The sequence below is a fragment of the Bufo gargarizans genome, chromosome 10 (assembly GCF_014858855.1).
Source record: "Bufo gargarizans isolate SCDJY-AF-19 chromosome 10, ASM1485885v1, whole genome shotgun sequence".
Taxonomy (NCBI): Eukaryota; Metazoa; Chordata; class Amphibia; order Anura; family Bufonidae; genus Bufo; species Bufo gargarizans.
This window is the reverse complement of record NC_058089.1, coordinates 25,284,841-25,304,995: the sequence shown is the minus strand read 5'-3', so window position 1 is coordinate 25,304,995 and position 20,155 is coordinate 25,284,841. Positions and strand designations below refer to the sequence as shown.

The 20,155-nt window shown below is 45.0% G+C and overlaps 2 protein-coding genes across 11 annotated transcripts in view; one reads left to right on the top strand and one right to left on the bottom strand.

The window, feature by feature from the left end:
• The window catches only part of LOC122921123 (general transcription factor II-I repeat domain-containing protein 2B-like), a 250,262-nt gene that overhangs the window by 219,564 nt on the left and 10,543 nt on the right, over window positions 1-20,155 (top strand). The window lies entirely within an intron of this gene.
• MRPL23 (mitochondrial ribosomal protein L23) overlaps window positions 1-20,155 on the bottom strand; it is a 30,962-nt gene that overhangs the window by 5,188 nt on the left and 5,619 nt on the right. For 2 of the 7 annotated variants that reach the window (XR_006386972.1, XM_044271103.1), the window contains exons 2-3: window positions 5,930-7,653; window positions 878-1,000 (exon numbers count right to left, since the gene is read on the bottom strand). Coding sequence is in view for 4 of the 7 variants with exons in the window: in XM_044271103.1 (XP_044127038.1) it covers window positions 878-942 (65 nt within the window). In the remaining 3 variants the exon portion in view is untranslated. Of the gene's footprint in view, window positions 1-877; window positions 1,001-5,929; window positions 7,654-13,036; window positions 13,098-13,167; window positions 13,232-20,155 lie in introns of those variants that run through there. The other 5 variants (XR_006386974.1, XR_006386973.1, XM_044271104.1 and 2 more) reach the window with 5 other exon arrangements.

Here is a 20,155-nt window from a genome sequence, read left to right as displayed (position 1 = left end):
AGCGTACTCACTATGTGGGAACATACCCTTAAAGTGGTTATCTTGGAATAGATCATGATGACCTATCCCCAGGTTAGGTCCCCATTATCACATTGGTGGGAGTCCGAGTCCCGGCACCTCCACTGATCAGCTGCTTCAGCTCTGCCGAGTGATGCGGGCTCACAGCAGCTTCCCAAGCACAGCGCCGCAATGGTTTATTGGCTGTGCTTGGTATTGCAGCTCTGCCCAATTGATTTGAATGGGGCTGAGCTGCAATTAGGCCATGTCACCACTGTAAGGTGACATCACTAGTTTAGGAAGAGGCTGCAGCGCTCACGGAGTGCCCGGCCTCTACTAGCAGCTGAACTGTGGGGGTGCCGGTTGTCAGACCCCCATAGATGTGATATGGATGACCTATCCTGAGGATAGGTCATCAGTATCTTTTCCCAGATAACCTCTTTAACCTCTTCAAAATGTAACTGAAAAGAACGGAATGCTCCAAAAAGCATTCCGTTCCGTTTGGTTGTATTCCCATACCGGAGAGCAGCATGCTGCGGTTTTCTTTCCGTCATGGGATGCGGAGCAAGATGGATCAGTCATGACCCACAATGCAAGTCAATGGGAATGGATCCGTTTTCTCTGACACAATCAAAAACGGATCCATCCTCCACTGACTTTCAATGGAGTTCACGACGGACCGTCTCGGGTATGTTAAAGATAATACAACCGGATCCGTTCATAACGGATGCAGATGGTTGTATTATCAGTAATGGAAGAGTTTTTGCTGAACCCTGCCGGATCCAGCAAAAAACGCTAGTGTGAAAGTAGCCTAAGAGTTAAGAATGTGGTCATTGGTTTGTGTAGATGACACAGAGATGAGAGAGCAGTAGACACTTACTCCATAGGTATACGGAACTGTACAGTGTCTGGGGGTTGCGGTTTACCAGGTCTCACCAGAGTCATAAAGAAGTTGGTCCTGAAAACGCGTAGCTGTGGATTTCCGAGCTGATAAAGGGGATATCTAAAACAGAGGGGAAAAAATAAATAAAAAATAAGAATAATGGTGCCGATAACCTGAGGTTCACAGTCGTGTTCAGGTTTCATCTTGATTTGGTCAACCTAAACACAGATCTGCTTTATCCTTTAACTCAGGATAGGTCATCAATATCTGATTGGTGAGGTTCCGACTCCCAGCACCCCTGGCGATCAGCTGCTTGAATGGGCTGTGGCCTAGTCCAGTGACATCAAGTTCATGGTCACATGGCCTAGGTGCAGCTCAGTAACATTCCAGTAAATGGGCCCGAGTTGCAATACCCACTACAGCCACTATACATTGTACAGCGCTGTGCTTGGCAAGCAGAGAGAAGGCTGCAGCGCTCACCGAAGAGAAGTAGCCTCTTTAAATATCTAAATCGGTGGGAGAGCCAGGAGTCAGACCCCACTGATCAACTATTGATGACCCATCCTCGGGCTAGGCCATCAATATCAAAATCCCAGAATACCCCTCAAATTCTGCTTTACACATAAAAAGGGTATTTCATATTTCTGCAGATACAAATTCATATTATACAGGGAGGCCCACGAAAAAGTAACCCACCTTCAGTGATAGTATGACCAGATGAACGACAAGTGGATTGTTTTCTTTAATTACCCACAAGTCACAAAAGATGCTGAAAGTTCACGTCTCTGACCCTTTGGGCAGGTCGGATTATGTTGGCTGATACCGCTTGCAGCTCTTCAACGGTGATGCTGCAGAAGAAAAAATTTCTGCTTTTTTGAACAAGATGGGGCAACATGCCAAACCTCACTGGAGGGGTTCATAACTGGAGGGGTTCATAACAAGAGGGGAAAACTGTGAGCGAGGGGTTATGGCCACCACATTCCATAGACTTGTCCACGTGCCATTTTTTATCTGTGGGGAAATTTAAAACAGAAAGTGCCCGCTAAGAATCCACATCCCCTGGATGAACTCCGGGAGAACATCATATACATTATCCACAACATCACAAGCAGTGTCCGCCAACATAAACCGATGTGCCCAAAGATGCAGAGACATGAACGGGGACCACATTCAGCATCTTTTGTGACTTGCGGGTAATTAAAAAGAAAACAATCCACTTGCTCTTTCATCTTGCCATACCATCGCTGGAGGTCGGGCCACCCTCTTAGACATTTTGAGTGCCGTGATCACTAGGAGATTCTAACCCTCTTAGACATGGGTATAGCCATTGTTCTGTAGCATTTCAATCATTATATGGTGATATTTGCCTTCAAAAAGCGGTCACATGACAATTGCGTTACGCCAGAAAACACAGGCGCGCATTTGAGGAAATTTAGGAAAGGGAGGAATAGTTATTAAAACTGGTGCAAAAGAAAAAAAGGGACCAACTTGCCCTATAGCAGTGGTGGTGAACCTATGGCACGGGTGCCAGAGGCGGCACTCAGGCCTCTCTTTGTGGGCACTAACACCTTGGAAAAAAAAGTCTATGGTTTATGCTGTAGTATTCAGGTGCTGGCACTTTGTGATAAATAAGTGGGTTTTGGGTGGCAGTTTGGGCACTCGGTCTGTAAAAGGTTCACCATCACTGCCCTATAGCAACCAATTCCAGATAGTTGCAGTTTTTAGAAGGAAGGAAACAAACTGGTTGATGTGGACAATTGGTCCACTTTTCCTCTGCACCAATTCTCCTCCATAGCTGCGAGCCGCAGCAATGCAAACTTTGCCAAATTTATTGCCATATTGTAAGGCAGTGTTCCTTAACTCCGGTCCTCAGCGCCCACCTGACGGTCAGGTTTTCAGGATTTCCTTAATATTGAGCAGGTGATTTAGCATCAATGCATCAGGACTTACCTCAGGTATTCCTTCTGTGGGATACTCTCAAATCCTGACTGGCAGATGGGCCCTAAGGACTGAAGTTGAGGAACTCTGTTGTAAGGCACTTTTTGTTGAAAGCTTGCTGTGAAATACCCCATTTAAAAGAGGAGAATCCCAAATCTCTATCATTAATCGCAGTGGAGCGAGGCTACAAAGATCATCTCTCTTTTTTTTGTAGGACTCAGCATAGCTTTGCATGACAGACCACTGATGTCCATGGACATGGTGTAATGCTTCATTTCTACTGTGGTGGCGCTGCGGGGGAACTGAACTCTTTGCTGCCAGGTTCCCTTACAGATCACGGCTGCTGGTTTTGAATACCAGTAATGGGACATCCTGCCTTTAGCTTATCTGCAGGGAAACCTTTAACAAAAACAAACAAAAAACAACCCTTTGGGGAAAAAAATTGTGACCATTGAAAAGTTTATCAGATATTCGCACTGTGTAGGAGGCAACTGATACTGGTCACCCAATATACTCACTGAAGTGTATGGAGAGAAAAATAAATTCATGCAATGTGACCATTTGCATGCGAGATGTAGCAGTCTCTCTCTAGTCTTAAAGGGGTACTCCCATCTCCAACACTAAAGGCCCCTTTACACTGCTCAATTGAGCAGACGACTGTCGGGAAGGAAATGTTCCTGACAACCGTCTGCTCGTCAGTGGAGGCGACGGCTGCATACAGTATGGGGTGGAGCGATCACGAATGCCATTGATCGTCCTCGTACAGGATCACGGTTTGCCAGCAGCAGTATTGTTTAAATAGCACGATTTGCTGCTTGCAAATGATGATTTAGGCGACCACATAAAAGCTCCAACTACCCGAAGAACGACTGTTTTGTGTCACCTTTACATCAACAGATTATAGCTAATGAGCTTGGTAACGATGACCTGCCCAATGTTCGGGCAGAGTAAAGGGGCCTTTACGGCATTGTCCAAAGGATTTTCCATAGACATATAATAGGTGCAGGTCCCAGAGAACTACAACCATCTCTACAACAGTTCCATCAACCCTGCCCAGCCTGGATGCAGCAGCTAGAGGCTGTCAGTAGGCATGAGCAAATGCATAAAACTTTGTTTTAATACTGTACAGAGCAAACGCTCTGTACAGTATTAGAATGTATTGGCTCCTATGAGCCGAAGTTATTACTTTGCGAAGTCTAATGAGACTTTGCGTAATAACTTCATAATATGATTTCTACTGTAAAAAAAAAAAAAAAAAAAAAAAACATTTCCCGACCCTTGGAACTGAACCAGAGTTAAGGAAATGTTTTTTTTTACAGTAGAAATCTATTTATGAAGTTATTACGCAAAAGTCTCACACAAGACGCCGCCAAGTTCTGTATTTTTCGCTTTATAAGACGCACTTTTTTCCCCAAAAAGTGGGGGGGGAAATGGCCGCGAGTCTTATAAATCGAATACTAGTGAGCGCTTTCATATGGAACCGCTCACTAGTATCCATTAGGTGCTGGGAGCGGGGAGCGGGGAGCTAAGCGCCGCAAGCGCTTGTAATACTCACCCTCCCGGTCTTCATTCCTGGGGCCAGCTCTTCACTGTCCTAACCGCATACAGCGTCAGGACGTAGTGCGCGCACTATGACCAGACGCTGCGTGCAGTCAGGTGACATAAGAGCGCAGGCCAGGAAGACGGGGGAGCATGACTTCTGTTGGAGTTGGAGAGGAGCCGCGGCACAGGATAGGCAAGAGGAGTTTTTAATTTGAATCCGATTTGAAGTCTGATGGGGGTCTGACAAGGTGGGCTGATCTGAGGTCTGAAGGGGGTCTGACAAGGTGGGCTGATCTGAGGTCTGAAGGGGGTCTGACAAGGTGGGCTGATCTGAGGTCTGAAGGGGATCTCACAAGGTGGGCTGATCTGAGGTCTGAAGGGGATCTGACAAGGTGGGCTGATCTGAGGTCTGATGGGGGTATGACATGAAGGGCTGATGTGATGTCCTGATATGGGGGCCTAATCTGACGTACTTATATTTATGGGGGGTCTGATCTGAGGATTTGATATGAGGTCCTCCTCTTAAACCTGGGGTGCGTCTTATAAAGCAAAAAATACGGTAATAACATCGGCTCATCTGAGCCAATACATTTAAATACTGTACTATACAGTGATGCAAATGCATCCTAAGGCCTAATTCACACAACTGGATCTGTTTTGTGATCTGCAAGATATGGGTGCTATCTGTGCGCAGTCCTCATTTTTTTGGGTTGAATTGGTCTTCAGTGGGTCCACAGTCTGAATATTAAGGGCATATTCTATCTTTTTGTAGAACAGATATACAGATGCACATGGATCATCTGTGTGCTTTCTGCATATGTATGTCCGATCTGCAAAAAGTAGAAATGCCCTAAACTTGTTTGCAAAATGTGGACACGGGCCGCAACCGTATTTAGAGGATCCACAATTTGTGGACTGCAAAATGGATACAGTCATGCGCAGAGTGTCTAAGATCTCATGCACACAACAGTTTCTGTTTTGCAGTCTGCAAACTGCAACATAGATCCCAGCAATGTGCATGTCGATATTTTTTTATTAAAACTCTGTAAAAAGGTCCTATCCTTGTCTGCTAAACGGACAAGAATAGGTCCGCATCCGATACGCAAAAAAAATGTCCTGTGCATGAGGCCTTACGGAAATGGTATGCTGGCTGGTTACGTAGCTTCCACCACCTCTGGCCACATATCCAGCTTGGATGGAGTAGGGGGTGTGGGGGGCACATTCAGAGATGGGAATACCCCTTTGAAATAGGTGCTGAAAACTACAAAGAAAACCATATTCTAAGGTGATCCTATTTTATTTTTCAATGAATAATGTAGCATCTCTGGAGCTGGATTTCTGAAGTCCTGCCGTTTGAGCGTTCACTTTGAGGTTGGACAGATTTTTTACATTATTAAGTGTTATTGTTTGAATTAGGATTTGAAGCTAATTCTAATGACAGACATCAATTTACATCATAGTAAAATTCCTTTAATCTGGCACCCACAGGACCAGACGGGTGCCGGATTACTGAACATTCAGGATTCCGGACTGAATATTATGAGTTAAGAAAACAAGCTGAAAGAATACCTTTAGGGGTCCGATATCCCTCCGGAAGACGTGTAGCTCAAAGACTAGTGTGCAGTCCAAAAACAAAATATGCTACTATCACTTTAGTATTATTTTATTTTTATTAAAAAAAGATAGATTACAGTAACTTGTCAAATAAAAAAAAAGCTCAGTAAACCTAAAACTATAGTACAAAATTAAATAAAAAAAATTAATATACACTTAAATTGTAATGCCGCCCAAAACTGAAGATTCAGTTCTGAGGTCTCTTTGGCCCAGGAACCCCACAACTAAGCTTCACTTACTCTAGGGTCCAGGTAACGTAGGTATGTGAGATTTGGTTACAGGGTTCCTGGGCCAATTAACTTGAGAAGTTACTGTAAACAAGGGGTGACCCTATAAAATATTTGGGCTGCACAGCTAATCCGATGAGTCTTCTAATTTGATATCTTCTACTGCATCGTCCGATACGTCCACCACTTTATATTCTATGGACACGGGTGAGATAGATCGTTCAGGAGAGTGGGGATCAATAGTGTTCACAATGATTGAGGTAGTTGGAGTAGAATTTAGTGCTTTCTTGGGCCGCTTTTTGCATCTGCTCTTGTGGTGTAACTCTGTCATGAATGAGGCTTGTTTCTGGTAAAAATTATCCAGGATGATCCGAAGATTCATGACTTCTGCTGCACTGTAATGACTACTGGTTTCGGCAAACTCAACAAACTTTGTGATGAATTCTGAAGCTTGATTCCAGGTGTATTTCTTTTTAGGTTCTGCCACAACCACCTCCTCCTCCTCTTCTTCATCAGATGGGCCTGACACTTCAAGAATTTTAACATTTGGAAAGTTGTCTTCGCTGTATTGAACAACAGGTGTGTCCTTATCGACGACCATCCACTCTTCTACAAAGCCTTCCCCGTTATAAATCTGGGTCGGTAGCAATTTTTGTTCTTTTAGGAGGGCACTAAAAAATTCATTATAGCCTTCTGCAGATTCTGGATCTTCTGCACACAGTTCACCCGTGCCAGACATCTTCCTTATGCCATGGCGTTCTTTAAAGTTTCTTAACCATCCGTCAGAAAATATGCACTTCTCAGTTATTTCCATTTCTGCATAGACAGCTTTGGCTTTCTCGATGATCATGGGCCCCGTCACAGATATTCCTCGAGATCGCATTTCCGTAAACCACTTGTACACCACCTTATCCAACTGAGCCAGTTTGGGTTGCTTCAAGGTTTGTCGGTTCATAAGGCCTCTCATTGTTTCGCTGGATGCTACAAAGGAACATAACTGGTCCTTTCTCTTCTTAATGTCATAGATGGTTGAAGAACCAATGTTGAATTGCTCCATAATGGAAGTGCGGCTTTCACCGCTTTCTAGTCTCCTGATTATTTCAAGTTTCTGTGGAATAGTAAGTGTGACATGTTTCCTTTTCACAGGTGGACCTTGGATGGAGTTGGTCTCCATACTGGATGGTGGCTGTGCGCTGGTTCTCTGCCCTGTTGCCGCTTTCTCTGCCTTATTTAGACTTTCCTCTGAACCTCTGTTCTCTTTCCTGTTGTTCAATCTTCCTCCTCTGCTCTCGTAAGACTCTGCACTATTAGTCGCCACTGGATTAAAGTCCGATTCACGACCATTTTGAGTTGATGCCAGGCTATCGAGGTTTCCAGAGAACTGGGTTCCAGATTAAAGGAATTTTACCGTAAATTACTGTTGCATGTCCAAACAAAAGCATTTACCCACACCTGCAGAGGATGGATCAAGACGTAAGACGGGCGGCAATACAGTACAATAACAATATCCCTCAGCTTTACTGACCAAAGAAAAATCCATTCTAGATTTACATGATTATCAGCTTTATTGCTCTGTTTAGTCTACTCCACCATGCAGCACTACACAGGAGGAGGAGGACATTTATAGACCTGTCAATGAACTGAAGTATTCAAAAGAAATACATCAACTGATAAGTGAGACTATTAAGTTACGAGTTTCCTTAAAGGGGTTTTCCAAGTTATTTTTATTGATGACCTATTCTCAGGATAGGTCATCAATATCAAATTGGTGGAGATCCGACACCTGACCCCCTCGCCGATGAGCTGGTTGAGGATAGGTCATCATTAAAAATAACTTGGATGACCCCTTTAAGGCCAGACACACACACAAGGGAGTTCAATGAGAAAAACTCTCAGTGTGTGCCCGTGTGAAGTCCCGTTCTGACCTTTGACGGGATTGCACAGCATTATGTCAGAGTAATTCAATAGATTTCAGGTCTCACAGGGACACACAGCCTAAGGCCTCCTGCACACGAACGTTTTTTTACACGGTCCGCAAAAACGGGGTCCGTAGGTCCGTGATCCGTGACCGTTTTTCCGTCCGTGGGTCTTCCTTGATTTTTGGAGGATCCACGGACATGAAAAAAAAAAAATTTTGGTGTCCGCCTGGCCGTGCGGAGCCAAACGGATCCGTCCTGAATTACAATGCAAGTCAATGGGGACGGATCCGTTTGATGTTGACACAATATGGTGCCATTTCAAACGGATCCGTCCCCATTGACTTTCAATGTAAAGTCTGGAGTTCTGTTATACCATCGGATTGGAGTTTTCTCCAATCCGATGGTATATTTTAACTTGTAGCGTCCCCATCACCATGGGAACGCCTCTATGTTAGAATATACTGTCGGATATGAGCTACATCGTGAAACTCATTTCCGACAGTATATTCTAACACAGAGGCGTTCCCATGGTGATGGAGACGCTTCAGGTTAGAATATACAAAAAAACTGTGTACATGACTGTCCCCTGCTGCCTGGCAGGTGCTGCCAGGCAGCAGGGGGCAGACCCCCCCCCCCCTGTTTTTAACTCATTGGTGGCCAGTGGGCCCCCCCTCCCCTATTGTTAACTCGTTGGTGGCCAGTGTGCGCACCCCCCTCCCTCCCTCCCTCTATTGTAATAATAGCATTGGGGCCAGTGTGCGCGCCCCCCCCAACCCCCCCCCCTCCCTCCCTCTATTGTAATAATAGCATTGGGGCCAGTGTGCGCGCCCCCCCAACCCCCCCCCCCCCCTCCCTCTATTGTAATAATAGCATTGGGGCCAGTGTGCCCCCCCCCCCCCCCCCCGATCATCGGTGGCAGCGGAGTAGAAGATTCATACTTACCTGGCTGCTGCGATGTTTGCGTCCGGCCGGGAGCTCCTCCTACTGGTAAGTGACAGGTCTGTGCGGCGCATTGCTGTCACTTACCAGTAGGAGGAGCTCCCGGCCGGACGCAGACATCGCAGCAGCCAGGTAAGTATGAAAATCTTCTACTCCGCTGCCACCGATGATCGGGGTGGGGGGGGGGGCACACTGGCCCCAATGCTATTATTACAATAGAGGGAGGGGGGGGGGGGGGTTGGGGGGTGCGCACACTGGCCCCAATGTATTAAAACAATAGAGGGAGGGAGGGGGGGGGGGGGTTGGGGGGGCGCGCGCACACTGGCCCCAATGTATTAAAACAATAGAGGGAGGGAGGGGGGTGCGCACACTGGCCACCAACGAGTTAACAACAGGGGAGGGGGGGGGGCCGCACAATGATATTCAAACTGGGGAGGGGGGGGGGTCTGCCCCCTGCTGCCTGGCAGCCCTGATCTCTTACAGGGGGATATGATAGTACAATTAACCCCTTCAGGTGCCGCACTATCATATCCCCCTGTAAGAGATCGGGTGCTGCCAGGCAGCAGGGGGCAGTCTTGTACACAGTTTGTAGTGTATTCTAACTAGAAGCGTCCCATCACCATGGGAACGCTTCTGTGTTAGAATATACTGTCGGATCTGAGTTTTCACGAAGTGAAAACTCAGCTCTGAAAAAGCTTTTATGCAGACGGATCTTCGGATCCGTCTGTATGAAACTAACCTACGGCCACGGATCACGGACACGGATGCCAATCTTGTGTGCATCCGTGTTCTTTCACGGACCCATTGACTTGAATGGGCCCGTGAACCGTTGGCCGTGAAAAAAATAGGACAGGTCATATTTTTTTCACGGCCAGGAAACACGGCTCACGGATGCGGCTGCCAAACGGTGCATTTTCCGATTTTTCCACGGACCCATTGAAAGTCAATGGGTCCGTGAAAAAAAACGGAAAACGGCACAACGGCCACGGATGCACACAACGTTCGTGTGCAGGAGGCCTTATAAATAATTATAATGCTCTGTGATCCTGTCAGAATGGGACCTCACACACGCTGCAGGTTTGTCGCATTGAACTCGCTTGTGTGTCTGGCCTAACGTGGACACAGAGACCAGACAGCCTGAGGTTATGGTCACATGGCTAAAATCTGCCCCTATTCAGCAGTGCAAAGGGGGCATTTTCCACTGCTGAATCCACATTCACAACTCACCAACAGTTTCCCCTTTGACTTTAAAGGGATTGGCTCACTTCAACAAATGGCATTTATCATGTTTAGCAAGTTAATACAAGGCACTTACTAATGTATTGTGATTGTCCATATTGCCACCTTTGCTGGCTTGATTCGGTTTTTCCCTAACATTATACACAGCTCGTTTCCAGGGGTTTCGGCCACCGCTGCGGCACAAATACTAGGTGGTTGGGACAGGAGCTGCTGCGCATGTGTGCCTGTGAGCTCCCACGGTCCCAGCTACTTTTTTTCTATAGTGTCCAAGCACGACCACTGCTGCTAGATTGCTGGGTGGTCGTAACAACTGGCAATGAGCAGTGTATAATGTGATGGAAAAATGAGTCCAGCCAAAGGAAGCAATGTGGACAATTACAATACCTTAGTAAGTGCCTTGTATTAACTTTCTCTACATGATGAATGCCATTTGCTGAAGTGAGACAACTCAGTAGCCGATTTGAAAAAGGTTTGAGAAATGACATGTTTATTCTTAGAAGCAGATTTGATTGTGGGTAGCAAAAAAAAACTCAATACTCTTGTAAAAACTCCTTCACTAAATTAGAAATCTGCCACCAAAAATGACCTGTTTTCAGCTAGTGATCTGCTACAGATTTTTATGCCACCGATTTTGGCGTGTGAACGTGGCCTGAGAATTCTGCCCTGATTGAATACCAATGTAAATTATTAGTTATATAAGGCTACTTTCACACTTGCGTTCGGGGCTCCGCTTGGGAGTTCCGTTTGAAGGGGCTCACAAGCGGCCCCGAACGGATCCGTCCAACCCTAATGCATTCTGAGTGGATGCGGATCCGCTCAGAATGCATCAGTCTGGTAGCGTTCAGCCTCCGCTCCGCTGGCGGACACCTGAATGCTGCTTGCAGCGTTCGGGTGTCCGCCTGGCCGTGCGGAGGCAAACGGATCCGTCCAGACTTACAATGTAATTCAATGGGGACGGATCCGTTTGAAGATGACACCATATGGCTCAATTTTCAAACGGATCCGTCCCCCATTGACTTTCAATGTAAAGTCAAAACGGATCCGTTTGCACTATCATGAACAAAAAAAAATAAAAAAATTTTTTTTTTCATGGTAATGCAAACGGATCCGTTCTGAACGGATCTAAGCGTTTGCATTATAGGAGCGGATCCATCTGTGCAGAAACCAGACGGATCCGCTCCGAACGCAAGTGTGAAAGTAGCCTTAGGCTACTTTCACACTAGCGTTCGGAGCGGGTCCGTCTGATGTTTCATCAGACGGATCCACTCCTATAATGCAGACGTTTGCATCCGTTCAGAACGGATCCGTCTGCATTATAACTTAGAAAAATTTCTAAGTGTGAAAGTAGCCTGAGCGGATCCGTTCAGACTTTACATTGAAAGTCAATGGGGGACGGATCCGCTTGAAGATTGAGCCATATGGTGTCATCTTCAAGCGGATCCGTCCCCATTGACTTCCATTATAAGTCTGGACGGATCCGCTCGCCTACGCACGGCCAGGCGGACACCCGAACGCTGCAAGCAGCGTTCAGGTGTCCGCTCACTGAGCGGAGCGGAGGCTGAGCGCTGGCAGACGGATGCATTCTCAGTGGATCCGCCTCCACTGAGAATGCATTAGGGCCAGACGGCTGCGTTCAGGGCCGCTCGTGAGCCCCTTCAAACGGAGCTCACGAGCGGACACCTGAACGCAGGTGTGAAAGGAGCCTTAGTATGTAATCACAAGAGAGGGTTACCTCATCTCGATTAACCAATAATAAATAGTATAACCTTAAAGGGGTTGTGCAAGTTCAGAGCTGAACCCGGACATACCCATAATTTCACCCAGGCAGCCCCCCTGATGTTTAATGCTCCGAAGCTCTCCCTTGTCCTGCGCTGGATCGCGCAGGGCACGGACTCTTATTTACAATAACACACTGTCGGGCGGAGGCTTCCGCCCAGCAGTGTGTTCATTTTACAGGCTAAGGCAGCGCTAATGCCCGCCCATCAGTGCCGGTGACATCACCGGGTTCACTGCTGGGTGGAATTCTCCGCCTGGCAGCCCTATGAAGAGCCCGGGTTCGTCACCGGAACTCCAAAAAATGCCTTTGCCCTGCACAATTTAGCACAGGGCAAAGGAGAGCATGAACTGCTCCGATGCTTAAGTCAGGAGGGCTGCCTGGGTGAAAATGGGGATATGTCTAGCTCTGAACCCGGACAACCTTTTTAAATGACAACAGCACACGACTAAAAGACAATACATGGTGTCCTGTTGAAGTTGTCTAAAACTAAATATTTTTTTTTTAAGGGCAGTTGTGGTCACCTATCCCATACCTAGTACATTAAGAGTCCAACACTCAAGAGGTCCACAAGTCAAGCAATATACACTGCCTGTCCAAAAAAAAAAAAAAAGTTGCCACAAAAAATATTTTCAATGGGGTTAAGGTCTGGACTCTGTGGTGGCCAATCCATGTGTGAAAATTATGTCTCATGCTCCCTGATCTACTCTTTCACAATTGGAGCCCAATGAATCCTGGCATTGTCATCTTGGAATATGCCCGTGCCATCAGGGAAGAACAAATCCATTGATGGAATAACCTGGTTATTCAGTATGTTCAGGTAGTCAGCTGACCTCATTCTTGGAGCACATACTGTTGCTGAACCTAGACCTGAGCAACCCCAGATCATGGCACTGCCCCCACAGGCTTGTACAGTAGGCACTAGGCATGATGGGTGCATCACTTCATCTGCCTCTCTTCTTACCCCGATGCGCCCATCACTCTGGAACAGGATAAATCTGGACTCATCAGACCACATCACCTTCTTCCATTGCTCCAGAATCCAATCTTTATGCTCCCTAGCAAATTGAAGCCTTTTTTTCTGGTTTGCCTCACCGATTAGTGGTTTCCAGAACGTCCCTCCATGACAGCACCCACTGGAGGATGTCCTATTGGTCTCTGTAGGGACAGGAAGCGAGAGAGATTAAAAGGCCCACCCCCGCTCTCCAGTGTTCTTCCTGTCCCTACAGGGATAGGAGCAGAACCAGTTTCAATGCCTGTCGTTCCGGATATCCTCAGCCCCGCGCATATTCACAAAAGTGATCACGAAAACTATAGGCTAGATTCCCTAGCAAACCAAGACCTGGCATTCGGACGGAAGGTTAGTTTTCTGTCTAAGTTGATAGTACTCCAGTGGGTGCTGTCATGGAGGGACGTCCTGGAAACTAGGATTTAGGGGTGGGGAGGGGCCTTTTAATCTCTCTCACTTCCTGTCCCAACAGAGACCAATGGGACATCCTCCAGTGGGTGCTGTCACGTCAGGCTCCTGGAAAACTATTTACCGGTAGGACTAAATCCTAGTTTTCTTACAGCTACACAGCTGTTCAGTCCCAATCCCTTGAGATCCCTTCGCAGTGTGTGTGTGGAAATGCTCTTACTTTTACTATTAAACATAGCCCTGAGTTCTACTGTTTTTCTTCGATTTGATTCCAAACGTTTAAGTGATCGCCGATCATTCAGGATTTTTTTCCGGCCACATTTATTCCTCGAATACGATGGGTCCCCACTATCCTTCCAGTTTTTAATAATGCGTTGGACAGTTCTTAACCACATTTTAGTAGTTTCTGCAATCTCCTTAGATGTTTTCTCTGCTTGATGCATGCGAATAATTTGACCCTTCTCAAACAGACTAACATCTTTTCCACGACCACGCGATGTGTCTTTCGACATGGTTGTTTAACCCCTTAACGCAAAACGCTGTGCATTTACGGCGGAATGCATTCCGAAGCGGTGGGCGCCCGATCACTGTAGGGGTCGGCAGTCCCTGGTAGCCAGGCCCCTGCTGTATCCGCCGGCATCGCTGTACAATTAACCCCTTCTATGCCACGGTCCACGCTGATCGCGACATAGAAGTGGTTTGCGACACGTGAAGGAGCGCATCGAGTCCCCGCGCTGCTGTGGCGGGGACTCGATGTGTTAGAAGGCAGTCCAATGCCGTGCACAGGCTGCCCAGTGCCTTGCATGGCATCGGGACCTGCCTTCTACGGGTGCCCAGGAGATCCAGCCTCACTGTAGTACACAAACAAGCAATGCATTACAACAGAGATGTATTGTAATGCATTGCAGAGGGGATCAGACCCCCAAAGTGTTTTGAATAAAAACACGCCCCTTTCCTCTATTTTTATAATAAAAAACATAAAAATAAAAAAAAACACATATTAGGTATCACCGCATCTGTAACGACCGGCTCTATAAATATATCACATGATCCATCCCGTTCGATAAACACCATAAAAAATAATTCTGTGTAAAAAAAAAAAAAAAACATTTTTGTCACATTACATCATTAAAAGTGCAACACAAAGCGATCAAAAAGGCGTATGTCCCCTAAAAATAGTACCAATCTAACAGTCACCTCATCCCGCAAAAAATGAGCCCAAAAAAAATAAAAAAAATTAAAATAAAAAAATATGGCTCTCAGACTATGGAGACACTAAAACATGATTTTTTTTTTGTTTCAAAAATGCTTTTATTGTGTTAAATGTAAAACAAATAAAAAAAAGTATACTTATTATTAGGTATCGCCGCGTCCATAACATCCTGCTCTATAAAAATACCACATGACCTAACCCCTCAGATGAACACCGTAAAAAGAAAGAAAAATAAAAAAAGTGTCGTCATTTTTTTGTCATCTTACATCACAAAAGTGTAATAGCAAGCGATCAAAAAGTCATATGCATCCCAAAATTGCACCAATCAAACCGTCATCTCATCCCGCAAAAATGGTACCCTACCTAAGAGAATCGCCCAAAAAATAAACTATGGCTCTCAGACTATGGTGACACTAAAACAGGATAAAAAAATTTTGTTTCAAAAATATTAGTGTATAAAGTCTAAAATAAAAAAAATTCAAAAGTATACATATTAGGTATCACCGCGTCCGTAACAACCTTATCTCTAAAAATATCACATGATTTAACCTCTCAGGTGAACACCGTAAAAAAAATAAAAAAAAAAAAATTTTTAATAAAATAAATAAATAAAATCGAATAAAAATGGTATCAAAAAGTCATTTTGGCACTTTACATCACAAAAAGTGTAATAGCAAGCAATCGGTCATAAGCACCCCAAAATAGAACCAAACAGTCATCTCATACTGAAAAAATAAAAATAAAAAATGAGCCCCTACATAAGACGGTCACCCCCAAAAAAAAAATGCTTTATGTAAAACTGAAACAAACAAAAAAAGTTGTCATATTTAGTATTGTCGCGTCTAACAATCTGCTCTATAAAAATAGCTCATAATTAACTTGTCAGATGAACGTTGTAACAAATTTTTTTTTAAAACAGTGCCAAAACAGCTATTTTTTGTTACCGTGCCTCACAAAAAGTGTAATATAGAGCAACTAAAAATCATCTGTACCCTAAAATAGTACCAACAAAACTGCCACCTTATCCCGTAGTTTCCAAAATGAGGTCACTTTTTTTGTAGTTTCTACTCTAGGGGGGGGGGGGGGGGGTCTTAAAATGTGACATGGCAAGTTAAATTATCCCAGTGAAATCTGCCCTCCAAAAACCATATGGCGTTCCTTTCCTTCTGCGCCCTGCCGTGTGCCCGTACAGCAGTTTACGACCACATATGGTGTGTTTCTGTAAACTACAGAATCAGGGTAATAAATATTGAGTTCAGTTTGGCTGTTAATCCTGGCTTTGTTAGCGGAAAAAAATGATAACAATGGAAAATCTGCCAAAAAATGTCATATCCATATTCAATAAATTCTTGTGGAACACCTAAAGGGTTAACAAAGTTTGTAAAATCAGTTTTAAATACCTTGAGGGGTGTTTCGTTTCCAAAATGGGGTCACTTTTTTGGAGTTTCTACTCTAGTGGTGCATCAGGGGGGCTTCAAATGGGACATGGCGTCATAAAAAAAACAGTCCATCAAAATCTGCCGTGAGGCCATAAAGCAGTTTTTGACCACATATGGGGCGTTTCTGTAAACTACAGAATCAGGGCAATAAATATTGAGTTTTGTTTCGCTGTTAACCTTTGCTTTGTTAGCGGGGGGAAAAAAAAAATGATTAAAATGTAAAATCTGCCAAAAAAGTGAAATTCTTAAATCTCATCTCCATTTTCCATTAATTCTTGTGGAACAACGAAAGGGTTAACAACGTTTGTAAAATCAGTTTTTAATACCTTTAGGGGTGTAGTTTCTAAAATGGGGTCATTTTTGGGTGGTTTCTATTAGGTAAGCCTCACAAAGTGACTTTAGACCTGAACTGGTCCTTAACCCCTTAGGGACGCATGACGTACCGGTACAGCATGTTTCCCGAGTCCTTAAGGACCCATGATGTACCGGTACATCATAAGTTTAAAACGGGATTGCGGCAATGCGGGGGTTAATCGGAACAGGATGCCCGCTGAAATCATTCAGCGGGCATCCTGTCACAACCCCCGTATCGGCGATCGCAGCAAACCGCAGGTCAATTCAGACCTGCGGTTTGCAGCGCTTTCTGTAGTTTCTGATCCCCTCTGTCCCTTTAAAATGCCCAAAATAAAGATTATCCCCCCCCCCCTTTGCCCCTGAATGATTTTATGCTGGCTCTGGTATAAACGGCTGACATCTGTGCTGTGATGTCAGCCGTTTAGCCCTTTCCATACCGCGGTCCGTACAGACCGCTGTATGGAAAAGGGTTAACAGTCAGGGAGCTCCCTCCCTCTCCCATCGGGGGGCTGCTGTGCCTTTGCAGCCCCCAGACAGGATGGGGTCACAGAGGGAGGGAGCCCCCCCCTCCTTCCCCTTCCCAGTCTGCTCAGTTTTGGCAGATGGGGAAGGTTCCCATGGCAACAGGACGCCTTCTCAGGCATCCTGCTGTCCATGTTGCTGAACAGGTCTGTGCTAAAGGCATAGATCTGTTCAGACAAAGTGTAAGTAAAATACAGTACAATACACTATATAGAGTACTGTACTGTATTATACTGACATCAGACCCAATGGATCTTCAAGAAGCAAGTGGGTCTGGGTCAAATTTTTTTTTTTTAAAGTGAAGGGTTAAAAAAGTTTGTAAAATCAGTTTTGAATACCTTGAGGGGTGTAGTTTCTTAGATGGGGTCACTTTTATGGAGTTTCTACTCTAGGGGGGCTTCAAATGGGACATGGTGTCCAAAAAAACAGTCCAGCAAAATTTGCCTTCCAAAAACCATACGGCGCACCTTTCCCTCTACGCCCTGTGTGCCCGTACAGTAGTTTACGGCCACATATGGGGTGTTTCTGCAAACTACAGAATTTTCAAGATTTTCTTCTAAACTTCTAAGCCTTGAAACATCCCCGAAAAATAAAATATTCCCAAATTCATCCAAACATGAAGTAGACATATGGGGAATGTAAAGTAAATAACTATTTTTATAGGTATTACTAAGTATTATAAAAGTAGAGAAATTGAAACTTGGAAGTTTGCCATTTTTTTTTTACAAATTTTGTATTTTTTTTTTTATAAATAAAAATGAAATTTTTTTTACTTCATTTTACCAGTGTCATGGAGTACAATATGTGACGAAAAAACACTCTCAGAATGGCCTGGATAAGTCAAAGCGTTTTAAAGTTATCAGCACTTAGTGACATTGGTCAGATTTGCAAAAAATGGCCAAGTCCTTAAAGAGGACCTTTCACTACTCTACAAACCAGGCATCCTCAAACTGCGGCCCTCCAGCTGTTGCAAAACTACAACTCCCAGCATGCCCGAACAGCCTACAGGTATCAGCCTACAGCAGGGCATTGTGGGAGTTGTAGTTTTACAACAGCTGGAGGGCCGCAGTTTGAGGATGCCTGCTACAAACTAAAAACTAACTAGATCAGTGGGCAGAGCGGCGCCCAGGGGTCCCCCTGCACTTACTAGTAAGTCTGGGCGCCGCTCCGTTCGCCCGGTATAGGCTCCGGTGTCTGCGCTCCCTCTGACTGATTTCTTGTAGGAGGCGTGTCCCTTGCTGCACTGCTGGCCAATCGCAGCGCACAGCTCATAGCCTGGCTATGAGCTGTGCGCTCATAAAATGGCATTCACAAAATGATCCAAACATGAATAGACATATGGGAAATGTAAAGTAATAACTATTATTATATGAGGTATCACTATCTGTTTTAAAAGCAGAGAAATTTAAATTAGGAAAGTTGCAAATTTTAAAAAATTTGGGGTAAATTTGGTATTTTTTTATAAATAAAAATGAAATATTTTGATTCAAATTTACATGAAGTACAATATGTGACGAGAAAACAGTCTCAGAACGGCCTGGATAAGTAAAAGCATTTTAAAGTTATCACCACATAAAGTGACACTGGTCAGATTTGCAAAAATCAGTCTGGTCCTTAAAGGGGTTGTCCGAGTTCAGAGCTGAACCCGGACATCCCTCCATTTTCACCCCGGCAGCCCCCCTGACTTGTGCATCGGAGCTCAAATCGCGCAGGTCAAAGGCATTTTTTGGAGATCCGATGACGTACCGGGGCTCTCCATGGGGCTGCCAGGAACCCCGGTGACGTCATCAGCACTGATGGGCGGGATTTAGCACTGCCTTAGCCAGTAAAACGGCTAGGGCAGCGCTAAAGCCTGCCCATCAGAGCCGGTGACGTCACCGAACACACTGCCGGGTGGAAGTTTCCGTCTGGCAGTGTGTTATTGAAAACAAAAGAACCCGTGCCCTGTGCGATCTAGCATGTACTCCGTATGCATTCCGTTTCCATATTTCCGTTCAAAGACAGAACATGTCCAATTATTGCCCGCAAATCACGTTCCGTGGCTCCACTCAAGTCAATGGGTCCGCAAAAAATAAATAAAAAAAAAGGAACACATACGGAATGTACTCCGTATGTCTTCCGTATCCATTCCGTTTTTGCTGAACCATCCATTGAGAATTTTATGCCCAGCCCAATTTTTTTCTATGTAATTACTGTATACGTCATACGGAAAAACGGAACCGGAAACACTGCTGAAACATTATTTTCATCCTGCCTATTTGAATGGTAACTCTGGACGCAGAATTCACGTAAAAAGAGGACGCCACTTCTCTTTTCCACTGTGTGGTTTTAAAACCGCAAGCTGAAAAAAAAAAAAAAAGGCGCTGTACGAATTCAAATGTGGGTTCCTCTTTTCAAATCAAGGGAGAAAGTCAGCACGCGATTTTGGGGCAGTTTTTTGGTGGAGAATCCATCCCAAATATATTGTGTGTGAAGTGTGAACGTACCCTGAATGAGTCTGTGTCACTCCCATAGAAGTGAATGCAGCAGTGGACTGCTCATTTCAGAAGTGGGACCCGGGGAGCCCAAAAATCTATTTTTTTTACCCTACCCATCATCACCTAATGTGTATTGGTGGCCCTGCCTCTCCACCAACGGCAGGTGTCGGGGGCAAAATGTGGGGTAAGTGCATCCGAGCTGGAAGGATCTCACAAACCACGTAGCCAATCAGTCCGCTACTGGCACCATTACTTCTGTTGACGTCTATGAAAGTTCATGCGTTGAGAACATGGCAAATAATGGGAGTAGTAGTAGTAGCAGCACTGTAGCTTTGAACCAATAACACTGGCTTTTTTTTTTTGTGCAATGATGGGAACTTTAAAATAGATATCTGTAGAAAACAACCCAATTCAACTTGCCTGATCCTTTATTTCCTCTTCTGTCCCTGGGTACCAGTGGCCATATTCCCAGCAGGAGTCAGAGGGTGGAACTAACTATATGCACCAGTGGGAATCCTTTTCTATAGAAGGTGGCATTTCTTGATGCAGCAGGGTAATCTCCTGAGATATGGCTTGTATCCACTATGTAGATGTCCCACTAACAATCTAGGATTACTGCCAGAAACTATTAAAGGGGTTTTCCGAGATTTTGATACCGATG